The sequence below is a fragment of the Manacus candei genome, unplaced genomic scaffold (genome assembly GCF_025592945.1).
Source record: "Manacus candei isolate 608988 ecotype Guabito, Panama unplaced genomic scaffold, ASM2559294v1 h1tg000047l, whole genome shotgun sequence".
Classification (NCBI taxonomy): Eukaryota; Metazoa; Chordata; class Aves; order Passeriformes; family Pipridae; genus Manacus; species Manacus candei.
In genome coordinates, this window is record NW_026138095.1 from 168,105 (window position 1) to 188,052 (window position 19,948).

Below are 19,948 nucleotides of genomic sequence, written 5' to 3' on the forward strand. Positions count from 1 at the left end.
CTGAAGATGATAACATAAAACATAGATCTGTCATAAATGTCAGTAGCCTGGTGTTAGCAAATCCCTCAGATAAGATATGTGAGTCCAATGCACCTTCTCTAAAGAAAATGATACAAGGCAGGCAAGAGTGGGCAGGACTTAATATAGTTCTCAAAGTTTTCTAGATACAGTTGCTGTCCCTACTCCTTGATGTAAGGGATCACACTTCTGCTGCTTTGTGCCTAGCATATGAAAAGTAAATGGATGCTTTCCTGAGAGCCTGCAGCCATATTTCTTTCATTCACATAGCAGAGCCTGAAGTGTTTCTGGATATACCATACATGCATTTTCATTCTTTTTTTCTGAAATACCATTTCAGTGTAACTTAGGTATGTAGGTGCTTCTTCCCTGCTAGTGTTTGGGTACTTCTCCCCATCTCCCTGCAGACAGGGCTTTTGTGACATAGGCTAGACACACTCAAATACCCTGTGGGATTTGACGGCATGGTCACTGCTGTGGGTTTTGTATACCTGGTAGTGCTAAGACTAGTTCCCTAACAAGGGCTTTGATATATTTGTACTCCTGCTTTTTGGAGATCCTTTAGGGAAGAAGGAGTAGTCTAGATGTGGAAAATATACTGTTATGTTAATTAAACATATATTTGTATCAAGACAATACAGAACAGATGCCAAGTTTTCAAGCAAAAGGAAGTAAGAGGTGGAGAGGGCCTGTTATTTCTGGTGAAGTTGTCTTTAAGGAGTCTCAATGTGAAGTATAGATGTGACTTGTAGTTTTAATTGACTCTTGATTTTACTCTTATATTGTTATTTTACTTGATTTGACAGGCACAGTGGGAGGACTTATTCAGCAAAGCCTCACTGAATCTAGTTGCCATGAAGAAGTCATTCTTTGGCTCGGTTATTTTCCTGTGTCGCCGGCAAGCCCCTGCCAAAACACCCATTTTTCTGCCAATAGATGAGACCAATTATAAGTGGGTTGAATCGTTAAAGGTAAGAATTCCTGTGTTCTGTGTATGTGAATTTCCAAATCATTATACTTTCTAAATGAGATATTTAGTAATGTTAAAATGGGAGTGTGTGTATGTTCAGTTGCTTTTCATAAAATAGAAGTTATTCATCTCTGCCAAGGATATGAGATCTATTTTCTTTGTGGTTCCTGGTAAAACAGTTTGGGTTTTGTCCTGTAGGAGGTCTTGGTTGACCCATCAGAGCAGCCTGTGTGGTTGACTGCCACCAGTTGTGGGAACTCAGGAATTTTGGGAATGGTGAACTGCCTCCGCCTTGAAGCAGAAGGCCACCGAATCAGGTATGTAAGCACGCCCTTGAGCCACATTTGGGAGATGAGGTATTTCTGTGTTAGTTTCTTTCCAGGCCTGTACCAAAATAAACAAAATGACAACTGGTGTCTTCCAGGTGTGTGTTCATTTCCAACTTGAACTCTTCATCAGCTGTCCCACCCACAAGTCTTTCTTCCCTGGAGATGCAGAAGATTGTTCAGAAGGACCTGGTGATGAATGTGTATCGTGATGGAAAGTGGGGCTCCTTCAGGCATCTCCCATTGCAGCAAGGTAACTCCTTTAAGGTCTGAGGATTGCTTGCAAGGTCTTGAATCTGAATGAACTTTGAATAGAAAACGAGTAGCTATTGTTCCTACAGTTACCTTTTATTATTATTTTAATGGATAATTTTGAATTCCTCTGCTGCAGCTCAGAGCAAACAGTGGCACACTCTGATATCAGGAGAAGGGATAGGCTGTTTAGAGTATCAGTAGTATTGCAGAGTAAGAAAGAGCATTCTGCAGAGCAAATGGAGGAGGAGGTAGCAATTACACAAGAAATTTACTCCTTCTGGAAAGCACGTACCTGTGTTAATGTATGTAAGTTCTTATTGTTCCTTCTTCTGCAGCACAACCTCAGGAGTTGACGGAATACGCCTATGTAAATGTGCTGACTCGTGGAGACCTCTCCTCTCTTCACTGGATTGTCTCCCCACTTCGACACTTCCGCACAACTAATCCCAATGTTTTACTTTGCAAAGTCTATTATGCATCTCTCAACTTCCGGGACATTATGCTGGCCACAGGGAAGCTTTCTCCAGATGCTATCCCTGGTGAGTTAAAATTACAGTGGAAGGAAATGTATTTACGTATTGTTGTCTTAGAAATAATTCACATAATCTCTTGAATGTTAGTTTGGTACTGGCTAAAGTGTTATGCCAGTTCAGCAAGAAAGCATGCAATTCCATTTTTTTCATATGGCACAATTAACAAACCATGCTCTGAGGAAATGTTACTGACCTCATTGCATAGATACCAAGTGCGAGGTAAAACAACTTGATGGAAGTTTCAGAGATGGACAGGATACATACCAAGGTGAGAATGCTGAAGTTTCATGCTGCTGAACATGCTTGGCTTTTAAGGAAGAAAAATTTTGCACGATGAAGTCATTGCCTGTCCGCAAAATGGAGATGATGTTACCTTGCTTCATAGAAGTTACGAATTAATGTAATGTCTATGAAATGGTTTTAAAAATCTATTTAAAAGAGAGGGGGTAGAACATGTAAAAATTTAGTTCATTGGGAGATTCTTATGGGTGACTTGAGTAGGGCTGGGTTCCCCTTAATGACTGAGCAACCTGGCAGGTGTCCCTGCCCATGGCAAAAGGTCGGAACTGGATGGTCCTTAATGTCCCTTCCAGCCGAAACCATTCTATGATTCTGTGGGTGACATAAGTGCCTAAAATGTGAATTTACAAAAATTCAGGTTTTGCAGTATATTTTTGCTGTGATCATCCTTTCTAGTTTATGTATCATTCTTTTTCAGAGGGACAAAATTGCCTCTGAAACAAGATGTTTTCATGAGATTTCTCTGATGAAAACTGGAAACTAAAGCAGTATCAGCAAGGATAAAGACTTAAGATTTAATGCGACTAAGTCCTTTCCTGCCACTCTTGGAGCGAGATGTTAACTCTGGGGACTTATGAACTGTGTACATAGTAGATGACTCCCAGCACTCTTTCTGTCTCTGGGGTTCTGACTTTCAGGGACCGCTGTTGTAGTAAAGGGATTTTAGAAGATAAATTTCCTTTATAAAAGGTGCTAATGTTCTTTCAGGTAACTGGGCTTTGCAGCAATGCATGCTGGGCATGGAGTTCTCGGGACGGGACCTGACTGGAAGAAGAGTGATGGGATTGCTGCCAGCAAAGGGGCTGGCCACAGTGGTAGACTGTGACAAGAAGTTTCTATGGGAGGTGCCTGAAAACTGGTAGGTCAACTTCTGTTTTCTGGTTAAGGTTTGCCTTCCTGCCTGAGGGTGATCAAACCTGAGTGCTGCTCAATGGGAAATTATAACAGGGCTATAGTGTTTGGAGCAACTGTAGTATTTTGGTTCAGATTCAGTGCAGGAGTTCAGTTCTAGTTTTTGTACAGTGGGTGGGTGGCTTGCACAAGGTTCTCATTTCTTTCTGGGGCTCTTAGCTCCATGTGTTTCAGTATACACTGGGATTTCAGTGTTGGTTATATTACTGGTTAGCTACTGAAATATTTTTGTAGAATGATGAATCTTGGCTGTGCTTGGTAACTGTGGTAGTCTACCCTATGATAGATCAGAGAGTATAAGTGGTTGTCAATCTCAACAGCTTAGCCTTTCCATTGCAGAAAGGCAAATTTCATCAGGAGAATCTACTAGTCTTTTCTAAGGCTAAAGAGAATCTCTTTCACTTTGCTCTTTAGGACTCTAGAAGAAGCCGCTTCAGTGCCTGTGGTTTATGCCACTGCTTACTATGCTTTGGTGGTTCGAGGTGGTATGAAGAAGGGTGAGAGTATCCTTGTTCACTCTGGCTCAGGAGGTGTGGGCCAAGCAGCCATTGCCATTGCCCTGAGCATGGGCTGCCGTGTCTTTGCTACTGTAGGTGAGTACTGAGGGCCCAAAGTTATGGGGAAAAATACAGAGTTATAGATAAGAAATAGAGGAAGCATGTATGTGCACACATGTGCATACATATATAAGTATACACCTATGTAAGTATATACTTATTCCCCCCAATATGATCTGCTGTAGCTTTTATCTAGTTTCCAGGCTGAGAACTGCATACATGATAAATACTATGTACATACTTCCACAACACAGTCAAATTTATTTACCCCTGCACGCTACATAATCAAAAGTACGGAAAAAGATCAAGGCTTGTTCCTTTTGATTCGGTAATATGAATCCAGTGCCTATGCATTGAAAAGTTTTGGTCTTTTTCTGGTCCTTGCTCTACCTTATAAATGAGCAGTACCAACCAGACAGCCTTTGTCTTAAGGTTCGACATCTTGAGAGACTAAGAACTTTGAAACAAGTGATTGATGGCTGCTCACGGTTACAGTCCTTTGGGAAAAGATGTGCAGAGGAAAATGGGCTGTTTCATCATAAAAAAAGAAATTAGTGTAAGAGTACTGACATCTTTCAACCTATTTTCTACTTCCAGGCTCTGCTGAGAAACGTGAGTATCTCCAAGCAAGATTCCCACAGCTGGATGCTAATAGCTTTGCCAGCTCCAGAGATACTACCTTTGAGCAACATGTACTGCGAGTTACCAATGGAAAAGGTGAAGTTCAAGAAAAATTATTCCTTTTTTTGTTAGTCGTGCCACATTATGCAGTTGGACCTTCTAAAGACAATATGAGTCACTAGAAGACAGGGTTAGGCTCTTGGCAGAGTTGAGTTTATTAAGTAGTTGCTTCTCCTTTCGTTGCAGGTGTCAATCTTGTGTTAAATTCCTTGGCAGAAGAGAAGCTGCAGGCCAGTTTGCGTTGTCTTGCTCGACATGGGCGCTTCTTGGAAATAGGCAAATTCGATCTCTCTAACAACAGTCAACTTGGTAAGATGGGCACCAGGAAATACATTTCATTAGGTTTTAGCTACTCACCAGCACCCCCAGATCCCTTCCTGCAGGGCTGGTCTCCAGCCAATCCCAGTTTGTACCTGTGTCTGACATTACTTGGTCTCAGGTGCACAATCTGGCATTTGTTAAATTTTATATAATTGATGATTGCCCAATGTTCCAGTCTGTCCAACCCCTCTGCGAGACCTGTTGTCCCTCAAGGCAGTCAACAGCATCTGCCAGTTTTTTAAGGCACAGGGGCAAGATTAACCTGATTTCTTTTGGTTGGGAAACAAATTTTTGAATGTTATAATGTGATGTGTTAGTGAAAAATTACAAGAATGTTCTCCTGTTTTAGAATGATTGCATATAGCAAGTGTTGACAATCTGCTTTCTTATTCTAATTAAATTTCAAAATCATCTTCTTGGAAAACCTTGCTATGAGGAAGAGTCTCTTGTGGAGATTGACAGGATGCATTAGGATTCTAGCTCCTCTGTGACTAACTCAGCTGTCACTGGACAAAAAAATGTCCTTTTTAATATGAGACTAACTATGATATAGCTTGTCCTCTCAACACACAGTTTTTGTGAGTGGAATTTCTGTTAAACTGGTCTGCTTATAAGAGAACAACCTAATGAATATAGCATTTGGAGAGTATATGCAAGAATGAGTTTGGAAAATGTAGAATTCAAGCATCTGAGTGCTTTACTCCTGTGACCTACACAGAAATGTTTCTGAAGCAGAAGATAGATTGTTTTGAAATGTCAGCAGCATCAGGTCATAACCAAGTTGCTTTTTCTAGGAATGGCTCTCTTCCTCAAGAATGTGGCATTTCATGGGATCCTATTGGATTCAATATTTGATGAGGGAAACCAAGAGTGGGAAATAGTATCAGAGTTGTTGAAGAAAGGCATAAAAGACGGTGTAGTAAAGCCCCTGAAGAGTACAGTCTTCAACAAAGAAGATGTAGAATCTGCCTTCAGGTTCATGGCACAAGGAAAACATATTGGCAAAGTTATGATCAAGGTAATGAGATAATGACTTTGATTCTCTGATGCATCTGGCATCCTCTGTAGGTGACTGTATTGGATATTTTGATCCATTTTGAGTTGAAATTGTATAACTAGGACAGCACAGGGTCAGTTTTTACTGCTGACACTGTAACAAATGTAGCTGTCAAGTCTCTATGCTGATTCTACAAGGTTCATTCCCATTGACTGAAGGAGCATAGCATGGAAAGATAAATGTATTGTGTATCTGATTGTAACAACTGTTTTGTTTGTTTGTTTGTTTCCTTTGTGGCGGCGGGGGAAAGGTCCAAGAAGAGGAAAAGAAATATGCTTTAAGAAAGTCTGAACCAGTGAAAATCTCTGCAATCTCTCGTACCTCCTGTCCACCCACCAAGTCTTACATCATCACAGGGGGCTTAGGAGGATTTGGGCTTGAGTTGGCACAGTGGCTGGTTGAGAGAGGAGCACAGAAGCTCATACTGACATCTCGTTCTGGCATACGAACTGGTAAGCAAAAATTGCAAGGGAACAGGGAAACTGACTGCCTTTCAACAGACCTCAGTTTGTAAATTCTCTCCATTTTTAAGCCTTCTGTTGGCAAATAATAATAATGTCTTGATCTCTTTTCTTCCCTTTCCTCTGTGTATTATCTCACTTTAAACAAACTATTGTCCCCTTTATTCTAAAGGAGGAAGTATCTTTTAACTTGACCTTTTTTCCAACTACTACTTTCCCCTTTTTATGCTTCCTAATTCTATCAACCCATTTTCTCCCTCACACAATTTTTCTGCAGCCTTACTTTTTACCCCCTCTGCAAAGTCTGCATTTGGCTACCTCACTGACTTGTCCAGTGGCTGTAGCATGTTGGATCACATGCCACAAGGAGGGGCCTATAAACTCCTTGTTAAAAATACTCTGTCTCTCAGATTACATGTGTGGATGCTTGCTCTTACTCCTTAGATAGCACATCTGTAAAGATGGACCCTACTATCTGATAACATCTGTAAGTGTTTTTACTCAGTTTTAAGGTGTTAGTTTGATTACAGTTGCAGCGTTGAGATTTCTTATCGGTGATAGTCTTCAGTATTTCCTCATACAATCTCTGTCTCTACAGGTTTCTTCTTTCTTTTGTCAAGCTCACAATTGCACAACTTGCGCAAACACATAGATCAAATATTTCTCAACTTCAGGCTATGCTCTATAATCTGTTGCCTTGCTCTAATCTAGCCATTCTTTCCTGTCCCAGTACCCGAATTCTTGTTTATTTCCCTTCACGGTTGTATTTCTTCTTCCTTCTCCCCCCCCCAACCTTATCACAGAATCACAGAATATGCCTAGTTGGAAGGGACCCACAAGGATCATCGAGTCCTACTCTTAGTGCTGCACCCATTCCCAAAAGTCACACCATGTGCCTGAGAGTATCGTCCAAATGCTTCTTAAACTCTGTCAGCCTTGATGCTGTGACCACTTGCCTGGGGAGCCTATTCCAGCATCCAACCACCCTCTCGGTGAAGAACCTCTTTCTAATATCCAACCTAAACTCCCCTGACACAACTTCAGACCATTCCCTCAGGTCTTGTCACCAGTCAAAACAGAGAAGAGATCAGTGCCTGCCCCTCCTCTTCCTCTCACAAGGAAGTTGTAACTGCAATGAGATCTCCCCTCAGTCTCCTCCAGCTGAACACACCAAGTGCCCTCAGCTACTCCTCATATGGCTTCCCCTCAAGGCCCTTCCCGTCTTTGTTGCCCTCCTTTGGACACTCTCCAATGGCTTCATGTCTTCCTTACATTGCAGTGCCCAAAACTGCCACAATATTGCAGGCGAGGCCGCCCCAGGGCAGAGCAGAGCGGGACAATTCCCTCCATGGCCCGGCTGGCGATGCTGGGCCTGATGCCCCCCAGGACATGGTTGGCCCTCCTGGCTGCCAGGGCACTGCTGTCTCATGGCCAATTGGCCACCAACCAGCACCCCCAGGGCCCCTTCCTGGCACTGCTTTCCAGTATCTCATTCCCCATTCTGTATGTACACACAGGGTTGCCCCACCTAGGGGCAGAATCTTGCACTTTCCCTTGTTGAACTTCATACAGTTGGTGATTCCCAGCCGTCTGATCTGTCAAGGTCTCTCTGCACGGCCTCCCTGCCTTTGAGGGAGTCAACAGCTCCTCCCAGTTTTGCGTCATCTGCAGACTTTCTTGGTATCTCTTCTAGTCCGCATGTCCAAGTCATTTATAAAGATGTTGAAGAGCACAGGGCCCAAGACAGAGCCCTGTGGAATCCCACTAGTGACAGGTTAGGGTTACCTCATTCACTGTCATTCTCTGTGCTCGATCTGAGGGCTAATTGCTCGCCCACCACATGATGTGTTTATCCAGCTCTGGGCCGGACAGTTTGTCCAGAAGGATACACTGAGAGACAGTATTGAAAGCTTTACTGAAATCCAAAAAGATTACATCAACTGGCTTCCCTTGATCAACCAGGTGGGTTACCTTGTCATAAAAGGAAATCAGGTTGGATAAACAGGGCTTTTCCTCTCATGAAACTGTGCTGGCTGTGACCAACGACTGCCTTGTCTTTCTGGTATTTTTCAATACCTCCCAGAATAATCTTCTCCACAACTTTACCTGGCACTGAAGTGAGATTGGCAGGCCTGTAGTTTTGGGGTCCTCCTTCTTGCCCTTCTTGAAAATCAGGACGTTTGCCAGCTTCCAGTCAGCTGGGACCTCTCCGCATTTCCAAGTCTGCTCAAAAATCATTGAGAGAGGTTCTCCCGATTCTGTTCTCCACTTGATTTATTTAGAATATTTCTGAAATTCAAGTGATTTCTAGCTACTGTTTAAAGTTTTGGCCAATTTTTCTCTTGTAGCTGAATCAGGAATTATTTAGCTATTCAGTCCTTATCTAGTCAGAAAATAAGGAGCAGGTTAACCAAAGCCTTATGGTTTGAATGCTTCATCTCAGGCAGTGTCTGCCTTTATTTTTTGTAGGCTACCAGGCTAAACGTGTTAAAGAGTGGAAGGCACTGGGAATCCAAGTGTTGGTATCTGCCAGTGATATTGGAACACTGGAAGGAACACAGCTATTGATAGAAGAAGCTTTGCAGCTTGGACCAGTTGGAGGCATCTTTAATTTAGCTGTGGTAAGTAAGAAAAATGCTTGTAAGAGGCAGCACCCATTCAAGTGACTTTTTTACGGAAGGCAGTCAGGCTTCATAAAGTTTTAGTTCTCTGTGTTTCAAAGGACACTATGCTTTGGTTTTACCTGGTGACTAAAGGCTTCTGGTTCTGGCCCCTTGACCTGAGAAGCAACAGTATTTGGCCAGCAAGTTCAGTTCTGTGATAAAACAAATGTTGTCCAAGATCTCTGGGGACAGGAAAAATCCCATTTAGAACTTGCCAAAATTGTTACTGTGGCAATACTGAAAAAATACTGAAAAAAAGTAGACTTAGCAAAAGCCATGGTGTCATATTTTGGGATATTCAGGATATGTCTGTACTGCAAAGTTACAAAAATACATTGTATAGAGATATCCTCTCGTTTCTGAAACCTTGTGCCGTATTTAAACAGAGAAACTGGAGATACTGAACCTGCACCTTCTTTTTTTAATCCCTCCTCCCACCCCCCATAGGTCCTTAGAGATGGCATGATTGAAAATCAAACCCCTGAATTATTCTGGGAGGTCAACAAACCCAAGTATTCAGGCACCCTTCATTTGGATTGGTAAGTGTCTGTAGAAGAGACAAATAATAACTGCTTTTGTGGTCACAGAAGTGATCAAACTTAGTCATTTTAGTCTTGCACTAGCCTTCCTTGGTAACATAGCAAGTTTTTCTGATGAGGTTTCTCTCTCCTGCTCTGCTCCCAGGGTGACTCGTAAGAAGTGTCCAGATCTGGACTATTTTGTTGTGTTCTCCTCTGTAAGCTGTGGAAGAGGTAATGCTGGGCAAAGTAATTATGGCTTTGCCAATTCTACCATGGAGCGTATCTGTGAGCAGCGACATCATGATGGACTCCCAGGTAAGATGACTTTACTCATTATGCAGAATAATGTCTCTCACCAAACATCCAGATGAGAACCAGCTCACCAGAGACTTGTGCACTTACCTGGAGTGATAATGAATGTTGAAGGCTGTTTTCCCCTCCCAGCTGTTATCCTGAATCATTCATATGTGAATGAACACTGACCATTTAACAGCACAAAGGAAACGCAGGCCTTAGCTTAACTGGTTTTTAACTCTGTTTTGTTGCTGCCATGTACTTTAGTTAGAAGGCTTAGTGTGTTCTTTGTTCTGATTTCTCCTCCAGGCCTGGCAATCCAGTGGGGAGCCATTGGTGATGTGGGTATCTTGCTGAAGACAATGGGAAACAAAGACATTGTGGTGGGGGGAACGATTCCTCAGCAAATCAGCTCGTGCCTGGAGGTGCTCGATATCTTCCTGAATCAACCTCATCCTGTCATGTCCAGTTTTGTCCTAGCAGAGAAGGTCTCTGTGAAAGCTGAAGGAGGCAGTCAACGGGATCTTGTAGAAGCTGTTGCTCACATCCTGGGTAAGTGGTCTCACTCAAGCACTGCTGAGCAGTGTCTACCATCTCATTGCTTTTGGAAAGCAGTGGTACTGCTGTAGGTGCTGTGTTCAGCATCTCCTCCTGATTTCCTGTGGTGTGGGTATGTGGTTCTTGTGAGACTGTTTGCTTTTTTTTTTTTTTTTTTTCCATTTACAGTGCTCCTTCTCTCCAGTAGTCACTTGGTTTCTTGTATGGGCTTTACTCCCTTACTGTGTTTACATATGCGCACACATATACTCCAGTGCCTTGAGTTTTATTTAAAGTGGACTGGTACTTCTCTCCAATGAAGAATCAACAGGAACAGCCCCCAAAAGCAAAATTCTGGGACAGTATATAATAGGGGAAATAGATTACTTACTTTCTGAGTACTATTCCAGCTTTCAAACATTCACCTTGGAATGTCCCCATGCTGCAAAAAGTAGCTTTTCTGTACTAAGTGGCTAACTGGTAGTGTATTCACTAACCAGCTGTCTGATATCCCATGTGAACATCTAGTAACCACAGCTTAAATATGTGTTACAGGTGCCACGTCCTGTCTGTATTGAACTTGCTTCCTTTTACCATTGTGTCCCCTATTTTTATGTTGAAAGGGAATAATCTCTGTCAACTCTGTCTACTGTGTCCCACTTCAGTTATCTCTTTTGCAGACAGAAGTGTGTATTGATCCTTTGTTTTCTACCAAAAGAGGTACTGATAAATGAAAGACAGTCCCCTGAGTGGTATTTAAAGAATTGTGTGCGGTTCACTGACAGCACATCTGGCCTCTGAGAGCAGACATGGCTTTTATAACCAGCTGTAGAGTTAGTTTGGAAGGAGGAAGTGCGAAGACAACAAAGGGAGAAGCTAGTAATGAGGCCTGATGGTGGGAAGGGTAGCATCATGGGGCAGCACAAGGGAGAAGATAGGGCAAAGAGCTGTAGATGCAGGTGTTATTTTAAGAGGCTTTTTACAGGTAAGGCCTGTATGTGTTATTATGAGAGGCCTTTTACAGGCTAGAGGAATCATATCCTCCTCCAGTGTGAAAGACATTGTGTAGCAATCACCCATCATTGACACTGATAACTTTCATCTCGTGTTGTAGATCAGGATTAGTTGCATTAAGTTTAGGAATGCAGTTTCAGTTAGAGCCCCCAGTATGTGAAATTTGTCTAGCTGACTGACTGCTCAGGACTTGGTCTAGAGCTGATGTGAAAATGTTCACAGCTATTTATCTGGGACTGATGTATCCCCTGTCATAAATCTGAGCACATTTAATGTGTACTCTAAAGACTAGATCCCATATGACAAGATGTGGGTTCCAGAAGAGGTAACTTGTGAAAGTATTAGATGATCCTGAAAGGTAATTCTCTGTAGCTGCAGTTTATTGAGATTTTAGGAGAAAAAAGGAACTGAAGAAGGCTGCTAGAGAGGCCTAGAGCTGAAAAGAAACTGCTAGTGTGCTGTTTTGTTCTCAGGTGTCCGTGATGTGAGTAGTCTGAATGCTGACAGTTCCTTGGCTGACTTGGGCTTGGATTCCTTGATGGGAGTGGAGGTGCGCCAGACACTGGAGAGAGACTATGACATCGTTATGACCATGAGAGAAATCCGACTCCTTACAATCAACAAACTGCGTGAACTTTCTTCCAAGTCCAAGACAGCAGAGGGTACAGTGTCTGGATTAGGGTTGCTACCAGTCACCTGAGTCCAAATAATTAAGCTTGCAATCCATTGCTTTCAGTCTAAGTGACATAAACCTCAGTTGGATAATGAAATAAGGTTATAGCTGAACAGCTTTTAAGTGACAGACATGTCACAGGAGTGTATTGACCACTGGGTCAGGCCCATCATTCCTGGGGGCAGGGTGTAAGAGCAAGTGTGAAAGCTGCTTTCTTGCCTGGCTAGCATCTGCATGCATGAGTACTCTTATGTGGCTGTGTGCACGATGCAATTTGAGACCTTTTACTTCTCTGGGGAATAAACAATGTAATGTCATGCTTATAGTAAGCTAAAAGCATGTGCCCTTGCTGCAGAGAAACTGACAATAGGAAGATCCTTATGTCTGTGTCTGATGATGTGCTGAGCCAATGGGCTAATCTAGAGCAGCCCTGAGTTTCTCCTTTAGGACTGTGGCTACATGACCAAGACTGATCCTGAAGCTAATTGTGTTTGGTGTGCTTTCCTTCAAAGAGCTGAAGTCGTCCCCGCTGACGAAGACAGGCCTGGGTGAACCTCCAAAACTAGATTTGAACAACTTGTTAGTGAACCCAGAAGGACCAACAATCACCCGTCTCAATGATGTTCAGAGCACAGAGCGCCCTCTTTTCCTTGTTCACCCCATTGAAGGATCCATTGCAGTTTTCTACACTCTCGCCTCCAGACTTCACATGCCCTGCTATGGGCTCCAGTGTACAAAAGGTATCTCAGTTCTTCAGCACTTTGAATGCAAACATAACATTCTGAACTGTAGTTGCTTTACAGAGAGTGCTTTGTTTCTAGACTATTAAACTCTCATGGACAAGTATCAGGGCCTATTAGTCTGCATAGGGTCATGTCAAACATCCCCAAGTATCATGAGGAATAATAGGTTAGATTGAAGAGCTTATGTATGGGGAAAAAAGAGGCATACTATTCCACCTGTCCTCGGAAAGCAGGAGTATTACTACTGGTTTTTCAAACTGCAAGTTTTTAACCATAATTTAGTAATTTACCTGCACAATAACCTGAATGTTTCCAATAGGATTGTTTCTGAGTGCGCGAAAACATATTTGTCTCTGCCAGTATCTTTTCACCAGAGTCTGTTTCTAACTCACTTCCGTGTTCTAGCTGCTCCCTTGGACAGCATCCAGAGCCTGGCAGCCTATTACATTGACTGCATGAAGCAGATCCAGCCTGAAGGGCCTTACCGCATCGCTGGATACTCCTTCGGTGCCTGTGTAGCCTTTGAAATGTGCTCCCAGCTGCAAGCACAACAAAATGCTTCCCATGCACTCAACAGTTTATTCCTCTTTGATGGGTCTCATTCCTTTGTGGCAGCATATACTCAGGTAAGGGACACAAAGAAAATCTTCTGTCTGGGGACCATCCTCTCTCATCAGGGCTCACGTTCTTGGAGCTTAGTATTCTACATATGAGCAGTCTGAAAAGCTGACAGCCTTCTCGACAGGGAAGTTGGGAGACAGCTGTAGACAGTGAATGCTTTAGAGATGGCTGAAGGGTAGAAGTGTATAACGGGTTGTCTTCATTAATTGGCAAGAGCTCAGGCACAAGTGTTGCTCTCGCTGTGATAAATCGTAATATTAGTATGTCTTCTGGAAGATCCTGGTGTCTGCAAGTCAAGATCCTCGTGTAGTGGTGCTAGGAAACCTTGCTTAAGGCTTCCCTTCCATTTGCATTGTACTTTCTAGAGAATACTTGGCTCTTGGCAATTGCCACCCCTGGATTTGCTTCCTAATCTCTCCTCAAGGGACTCCCCCCTCCCTTTTTTCCCCAGTTCATACCCTTTGTTCTTAATTGTTTTTATCTGACTTTCAGGATCGGGCACATCCCTTTCATGTTCATATTGTGTTCTTCTCTTTTTCAGAGCTACAGAGCCAAACTGACCCAAGGAAATGAGGCTGCATTGGAGACTGAAGCATTATGTGCCTTTGTTCAGCAATTTACAGGCACTGAATACAATAAGGTAATCTTTATTATTTTTTTATATATGTGTGTGCATATACATGTCTATCTTAAAAAGTGTGTGTGTATAAATATATATATAAAAAAGTAGATACATATATTTCTTAATATTGCACAAGAGAGGTGTGGTTTGTTGCCTAATGGAGATGGATTCTGAGCTATCGAGACTAATGTAAAAAAAATGTTAATATTTCCAGCTGGTGGAGGTTCTTCTGCCCCTGAAAAATCTGGAGGCTCGTGTGAATGCTGCTGTAGACCTGATAACTGAAATTCATACAAACATCAATCGTGAAGCACTCAGCTTTGCTGCTACTTCATTTTACCATAAACTGAAGGCTGCTGACAAGTATATACCAGACTCCAAGTATCATGGGAATGTGACACTGATGCGGGCAAAGTCTCACAATGAATATGAGGAAGGTCTGGGAAGAGACTACAAACTCTCAGAGGTCAGTCTCAGGTCCACTGGTGACTGTTGAGTTTCTCCTATATTTGGGGGATCCAAAGAAAAACATGGAAAATCATCATCCTTACTGAGGAAAAATGGACAAAACCAACCTGAAAGAAATTATTGCTCTGCAGCTATTGTGCTCTAACAAGAATTAGAAGTCCGAAAAAGCAAATGCATGGATTGGTTCCAGGCATTTTCTGTGGGTAATGAGGGCCAGAAGGTCAAGCTTCTATAGTGGATAATGTTTTCTACAGCTGATTCTTGCAGCCCTCTAGAATTACTTTGGATGATAAAGATGTTAAAAGAGAGTAACTTTTAGTCTTCTTTCACTATAGATCCTAAAGTTTGTCCACTGAATGGGGGAAGCCTCCTAAAGAGCAAGTGTCAGCCTTCTGACAGTAAAGGTGGCTTTTTCTCAGTTACCTTTTCTGGACCACTTAGAAGTTAGTAGTTAGCAGTGGGTTTCTTGTGGGCCTAAAAAAAGTAGGGTTGTGGCCTGTAGTCCAGGTAAGGTCACTATTCTATAGCGCCTGCTCACATAGAAGGGTTAAGTGTCTTATGGTGCAAATGCCAGGGAAAAGGAAGTGATTTTCAGAATTCTCTTCCTGTTTCTGGCATCTCCTATCTTTTCAGACTTCTAACTTAGTCATTATTGATTCCAGGCTAATTTACATGTTCTTAAGGTTACATAATGACCTTAAAGAAAGACTTATGGTGGTGGGAGAAAGATAGTGGGGAAAGGGGGTGTTTATTTGGTTTTCTTAAGGACTTGGAAGTAGCTACTTTGTCTTTATTCTTTGATATTGTAGGTAAATTATTCTTTTGGTACCAGGTTGGCTAACGTCCTGCCCAGATTATATTTGAGTGGACTGCCTGCCAGGCTGTCACACTACTGTGCTTTAAAACACTTTCCAAACAGTGCCCTGGAACCAAGCTATGAAAATGTGTCGGGGTAAAACTGGTGCTGTTTTTAACTGAATTTAGTAGAGACAGTGGTGTAAACTATGAGTAACTTAAAAGACTGACAAACCCAAACCAGCTAGATGACCAACTGGTTGTAAATTGTGAATGAAAAGTTGGGGTTTTTTGTGTCTCTGCAGGTATGTGATGGGAAAGTATCTGTCCACGTTGTTGAAGGGGATCACCGCACCTTGCTGGAGGGAGTTGGTGTTGAATCGATTATTGGGATCATCCACAGCTCACTGGCAGAGCCACGTGTCAGTGTCAGGGAGGGTTAACTTCTGCTTACTCACTGTCGGTGAAGAAAATGCCAACGACATTCCTAGTTATGACAGACCCCAAGGAACTCTTCCTATTGTTCAACATCTCATCTGCTCTGCTGCCAGAACTGGGAAGTCCAGCTGTACTCGACTGGTCTTTTTTTCTCTCTTTCTTGCTTATCTTTTCCCAACTTTTATGGGTTCTATCTCTTTCCTTTCCTATGCTGTTTTTCCCCCTAGTAACCCTGTCCGTGTTACTGTAGTGCTGTGACTCTGTCACTGTGCACTGCTATGAGGGTTCCCCCCGATGGTTGCTTCCTACACCCTTGGCAGTATGAAAAGCAAATCTAGGAGTAGATTTCTTGTGCTCTATATTGTTTTTGTCTTAACAGTATTCCAAAGGGTATGTGATAGCACTTGTTGACCAAGCCTAGTGAGCAGAGAGAGGAGTGGAGCTGCAGCTGATTTTGGAGATACTTGTTGTCTGTGAAGAATCTGTCTGCAGTTTAGGTCAGAAAGAGAATTCCATTGAGGGTTTTGTAACTATATTTTTTAATTTGCTATATTCTAAGTATTTATTGTGTCAAACCAGAGACTTCTTACTTGGTTTTAATTTATCATGGGTTATAGGAGAAAAGAAACATCCCTTTTTGGAGGGGAAGATTTATCCTACAAGGGAAACTTGCCCATTTGTTAAACAAAAGTGCATCTTTGGAATAGTCTGGTTTCTTGTTTGGTTTGTTCTTTTATCTCCCACTGCCCTGCCCTATTCAGAAAGGAAAAGGTAGAAAGAAAGATTCTTGCCATCATCCATTCTTCTTAGGAGAGAGGGGCCTGGGGGGATAGGGTGGATGGTTTGACAGATGCCCCTGTATTGAACAGCCTTAACTTGGGCAAAGGTGTTCCTAGGCCGGTACTTTGTTTGTATTTGTGCAAGGTTCTGTGCCCTCCTGTATCAGAACCTTAGTAAAGCATTAAGATTATTGCTTTACCTTATTCCCTCCCACCTCCACTCTCGCCAAACATTTGGAATGTGGGGGCAGGGAATAGAATTCCTTAACAACTGAATTAATCCTCCCACCCCTGCTCTCATATAACCAAAGCTCAGGCAAACATACAAGTATCTAAGAAGCCTCTGTATATTTTATTTAGCACAGGGCTTGCTTAGGCCTTGTGTATTCATTTTCCTTTCAGTAATGAGACTGGAGATCCCACATAAGTTAACCAAGTAATCAGTTTGATGGTATGATTTTAAAACATAGTACCTTTTTAAAGGAAACTTGCGTAAAATTCAATTGAAAAATTTCTTGCCTTTGCTATGCTGCATCTGTCCTCTCCAAAATCAGTAAATCCTTGCTACACTTATGATACAGAGGAGACCTGGATAGCAACAAAGCACCAACTAGGAGGAGCTATTGTGCCTCTCAGAACTGCTGTAAAACCCCAGTTTGCTCTGTCTTCATCCCCCAGTGAAGCATCTTGGTAGTACAGGAGCGTTTCAGTGACAGGAACAGATGGCTCTTCACTGCAGGTTCTGACCTAGTGTCTTTTGCTTATACCACCCTCTGTTGATAGTGGCTGGGTTAACTGGTTTTAGTTTTATAAAGTATTTCTTTTGTGAAATCTGAAATAAAACAACATAATGTCAGCTTAAACCATTTTGAAATGTCTTGGGTTTTTTTTTTCTTGTTTTTTTTTTCTTTTAATTAATACTTTTGGGTCTGAAGAGTGTCTTTTTCTCTTTGGCTTTCCTAGTATTAAACAGAATTGATCACTAGCTGGCTTTTTGTCTTATTTTCTACCACCATTTCTTAATTTCGTGTTTCACCTGGAATCTCTCATTTCTTGGTATCAAGCAAAAACTGCTGTTGGCATATCTGATTTGGAGTCTAGAGAAATAATAATAATAAAGACTTAGTATACTGGAGCATGGCTTCTTGTTGCCGTGATTTTGGTACCTTAGATACAATCAATATACAACCACAATATTGAAGTGAAAACTCTCAGCCTCTAATTCGGGCTCTTGTGGTATTGGACAAGCCATAAATACTGCTGTCTCAGTTTCCTGATCTGTAAAATGGGACAACAGCATCTACCTCAGGGTCAGTGAGAGGGTTAGACAGGCAATGGGTATAAATGCTGTGAAGTTTTAGGTGTGAGGACTAGGTGTTAGTAGCAGAAGGAGAAAAGTGGGTAACGTGGGAAGGGGACGTGCCTTACAGCTGCAAAGAATCCAGTGCTGAAGTGGCTATGAACTGTGTGCATTCCATGGGGCTTCATCAGATCTCCTGTACCCTGTCCCTGCACATATTGGCACAGGGTACTACATAAAACAGATGGGGACTGGTTGGGTTTGGTTTAACTACTGGCAATTGTAGTGAGCCCGAAAAAAAGGAGTTGAAAGAATCCCACTTGTGTTGAAAACCTAGAAGGAAAAAGAAAGGAGTAATTAAACTTTGGGCAAACAGGTACAATATTTCTCTACTAAAGTGTTTAATGTCTCTGAATGAGTTGTGTGGAGGGAGCAAGGACTAATGCTGTCCCATCTGTCAGAGCAGGATTTGGACAAGTTCTCTGTATAACAAATGTGCATGGTTTCATCTAAGCAGAGCTTGAAGATACTGGCTTAGTCATAGAAGGATCAAGCATTACTGACAGCTTATATGCTCTCAGTGTTCTTGTGGGGGTTATTTGAAAAGCAGATGTTTGGTTTTGTTCTGTTTTTTTCCCATTATTGTCTAGTTATGAGCTGCTGCCCTGTTAAGCCATTATATAACTGGCTGCTGAATTCAGTGTGCCAAAAAATAAAAACCTTATTAGTGCTGGTACTGCCTGTTGTTTCTCAGTAGCCCATCAGACAGACAGAGGTAGTATAATAATGTCAGAATGCAAAATCCAATACTGCAGTTGCTTGTTTTGAGAAGAGAAAGGCAGAAGTCTTTCATACCTGCTCTTCTCTGTGAACGTGAAGTGGGGACTTGTCAGCTGATACATTCCATCTCCCTTTTCAGCTACCTTCTCATAGGTTAAGATCATGCTGGTCTTAATCTCAAGACTGAAGAACAGTCCTCTGACTCTATACACTTATTAGACAGAAGAAGTAGAGAAGTTTTCTGGTGCTGAGATGGAGGTCAAGTAAAACCCAAAAGATTTAAGGTAGAATAGTGATAAAGGAAGTAGGTGTTTGTTTCTCCTGCACTTAATTACCATAACTGAAGATAAGACATCATGCCAGCATATTGGGGTCAAAAGAAAGAAAAAATATCCCTGGAGCAGCTGCATGAGAGGCAATTGGGACTGTTGAAGGAGGGTTGGAGAGGCTGTGTATTTAAAATAGCAGAACTGGTTGTTTACATTGCTGAGGGCAACGAAAGATGGTAGAGAAGAATTAGAAGCTTGAAACTTAACTATTTCTTGCAGCAAGTTCACCACAGCCATGAGTGCTAGAAAGTTGGGGAGGAGAAAAATGTAGGCTTTGACAGTGAACTTGAACTGTAAGGGCTGTGAATAGATAGACTTTAACAAACTTACTGAGCAATTGGAGTGTACGTGTAACCCTGCTTAGGTTCTGATGCTTTTTTATAGTATCATAATGATTTTGAGTTTTTCCCTTTTGAAGAAAGAAAGCCCTATGACTCAAATTATACTGATGTTTTGACTGGAGATGGCAGCACTTTTGATGTTCTGGAAGGTATTGGCTGAGAAAAGTAGAAATCCTCCACTCTGCTCATCCTTGTGATGGTCAGTAGCTTTATAAAATGAGGCAGAATGAGCAGTTTTGCCATGTTTGCTGTTATGTTTGGTTCAGCCGGTTCGATAATTTCGACCTCTCTGCCCTGGCCATCCGACACCAAGGACAGGGCAAGCCCCTCACTCAGTCTGAGCTCCTGCGCTGCTCATTGATGGCGCTTCCCCTCGGTTCCTGCTGGGGCAGCGGCCGAAGGGCCCAAAGAAACCGCCCTCGGGTCTCCCGCCCTGCAGGGGCGGCCTCAGGGACAGGGGAGGGCGGGTCCCTGCGGGTGCCCGGTACCGCGGGGGAGCCGCCCCTCAGGCGCCGCTGGGCCCCCGCGGCCGGGCCTCTTCGCGCGGGGCCCCTGCTGCCAGCGCCGCGGTTTCCGGAGGGGACGGCGCGCGGCTGCACCGCAGCGCTGGCCGGAGCGGGATGGCGGTGGCACCGTCCG

The 19,948-nt window shown here is 42.7% G+C and overlaps 1 protein-coding gene across 1 annotated transcript in view; it reads left to right on the forward strand.

Annotated features, from left to right (window-relative positions):
• Nucleotides 1–17,422, forward strand: part of FASN (fatty acid synthase) — a 43,463-nt gene extending 26,041 nt beyond the window's left edge. Inside the window, exons 24-43 of the mRNA XM_051797761.1 lie at nucleotides 825–989; nucleotides 1,187–1,305; nucleotides 1,413–1,567; nucleotides 1,905–2,108; nucleotides 3,111–3,261; nucleotides 3,729–3,907; nucleotides 4,469–4,588; nucleotides 4,739–4,861; nucleotides 5,668–5,891; nucleotides 6,181–6,382; nucleotides 8,861–9,012; nucleotides 9,502–9,593; nucleotides 9,739–9,890; nucleotides 10,179–10,421; nucleotides 11,894–12,082; nucleotides 12,606–12,833; nucleotides 13,242–13,462; nucleotides 13,999–14,097; nucleotides 14,294–14,545; nucleotides 15,648–17,422. Of these exons, the coding sequence (XP_051653721.1) occupies nucleotides 825–989; nucleotides 1,187–1,305; nucleotides 1,413–1,567; nucleotides 1,905–2,108; nucleotides 3,111–3,261; nucleotides 3,729–3,907; nucleotides 4,469–4,588; nucleotides 4,739–4,861; nucleotides 5,668–5,891; nucleotides 6,181–6,382; nucleotides 8,861–9,012; nucleotides 9,502–9,593; nucleotides 9,739–9,890; nucleotides 10,179–10,421; nucleotides 11,894–12,082; nucleotides 12,606–12,833; nucleotides 13,242–13,462; nucleotides 13,999–14,097; nucleotides 14,294–14,545; nucleotides 15,648–15,785 (3,408 nt within the window). The 3' untranslated portion in view covers nucleotides 15,786–17,422. The remainder of the gene's footprint in view (nucleotides 1–824; nucleotides 990–1,186; nucleotides 1,306–1,412; nucleotides 1,568–1,904; nucleotides 2,109–3,110; nucleotides 3,262–3,728; nucleotides 3,908–4,468; nucleotides 4,589–4,738; nucleotides 4,862–5,667; nucleotides 5,892–6,180; nucleotides 6,383–8,860; nucleotides 9,013–9,501; nucleotides 9,594–9,738; nucleotides 9,891–10,178; nucleotides 10,422–11,893; nucleotides 12,083–12,605; nucleotides 12,834–13,241; nucleotides 13,463–13,998; nucleotides 14,098–14,293; nucleotides 14,546–15,647) is intronic.
• The last annotated feature ends 2,526 nt before the right edge of the window (nucleotides 17,423–19,948 follow it).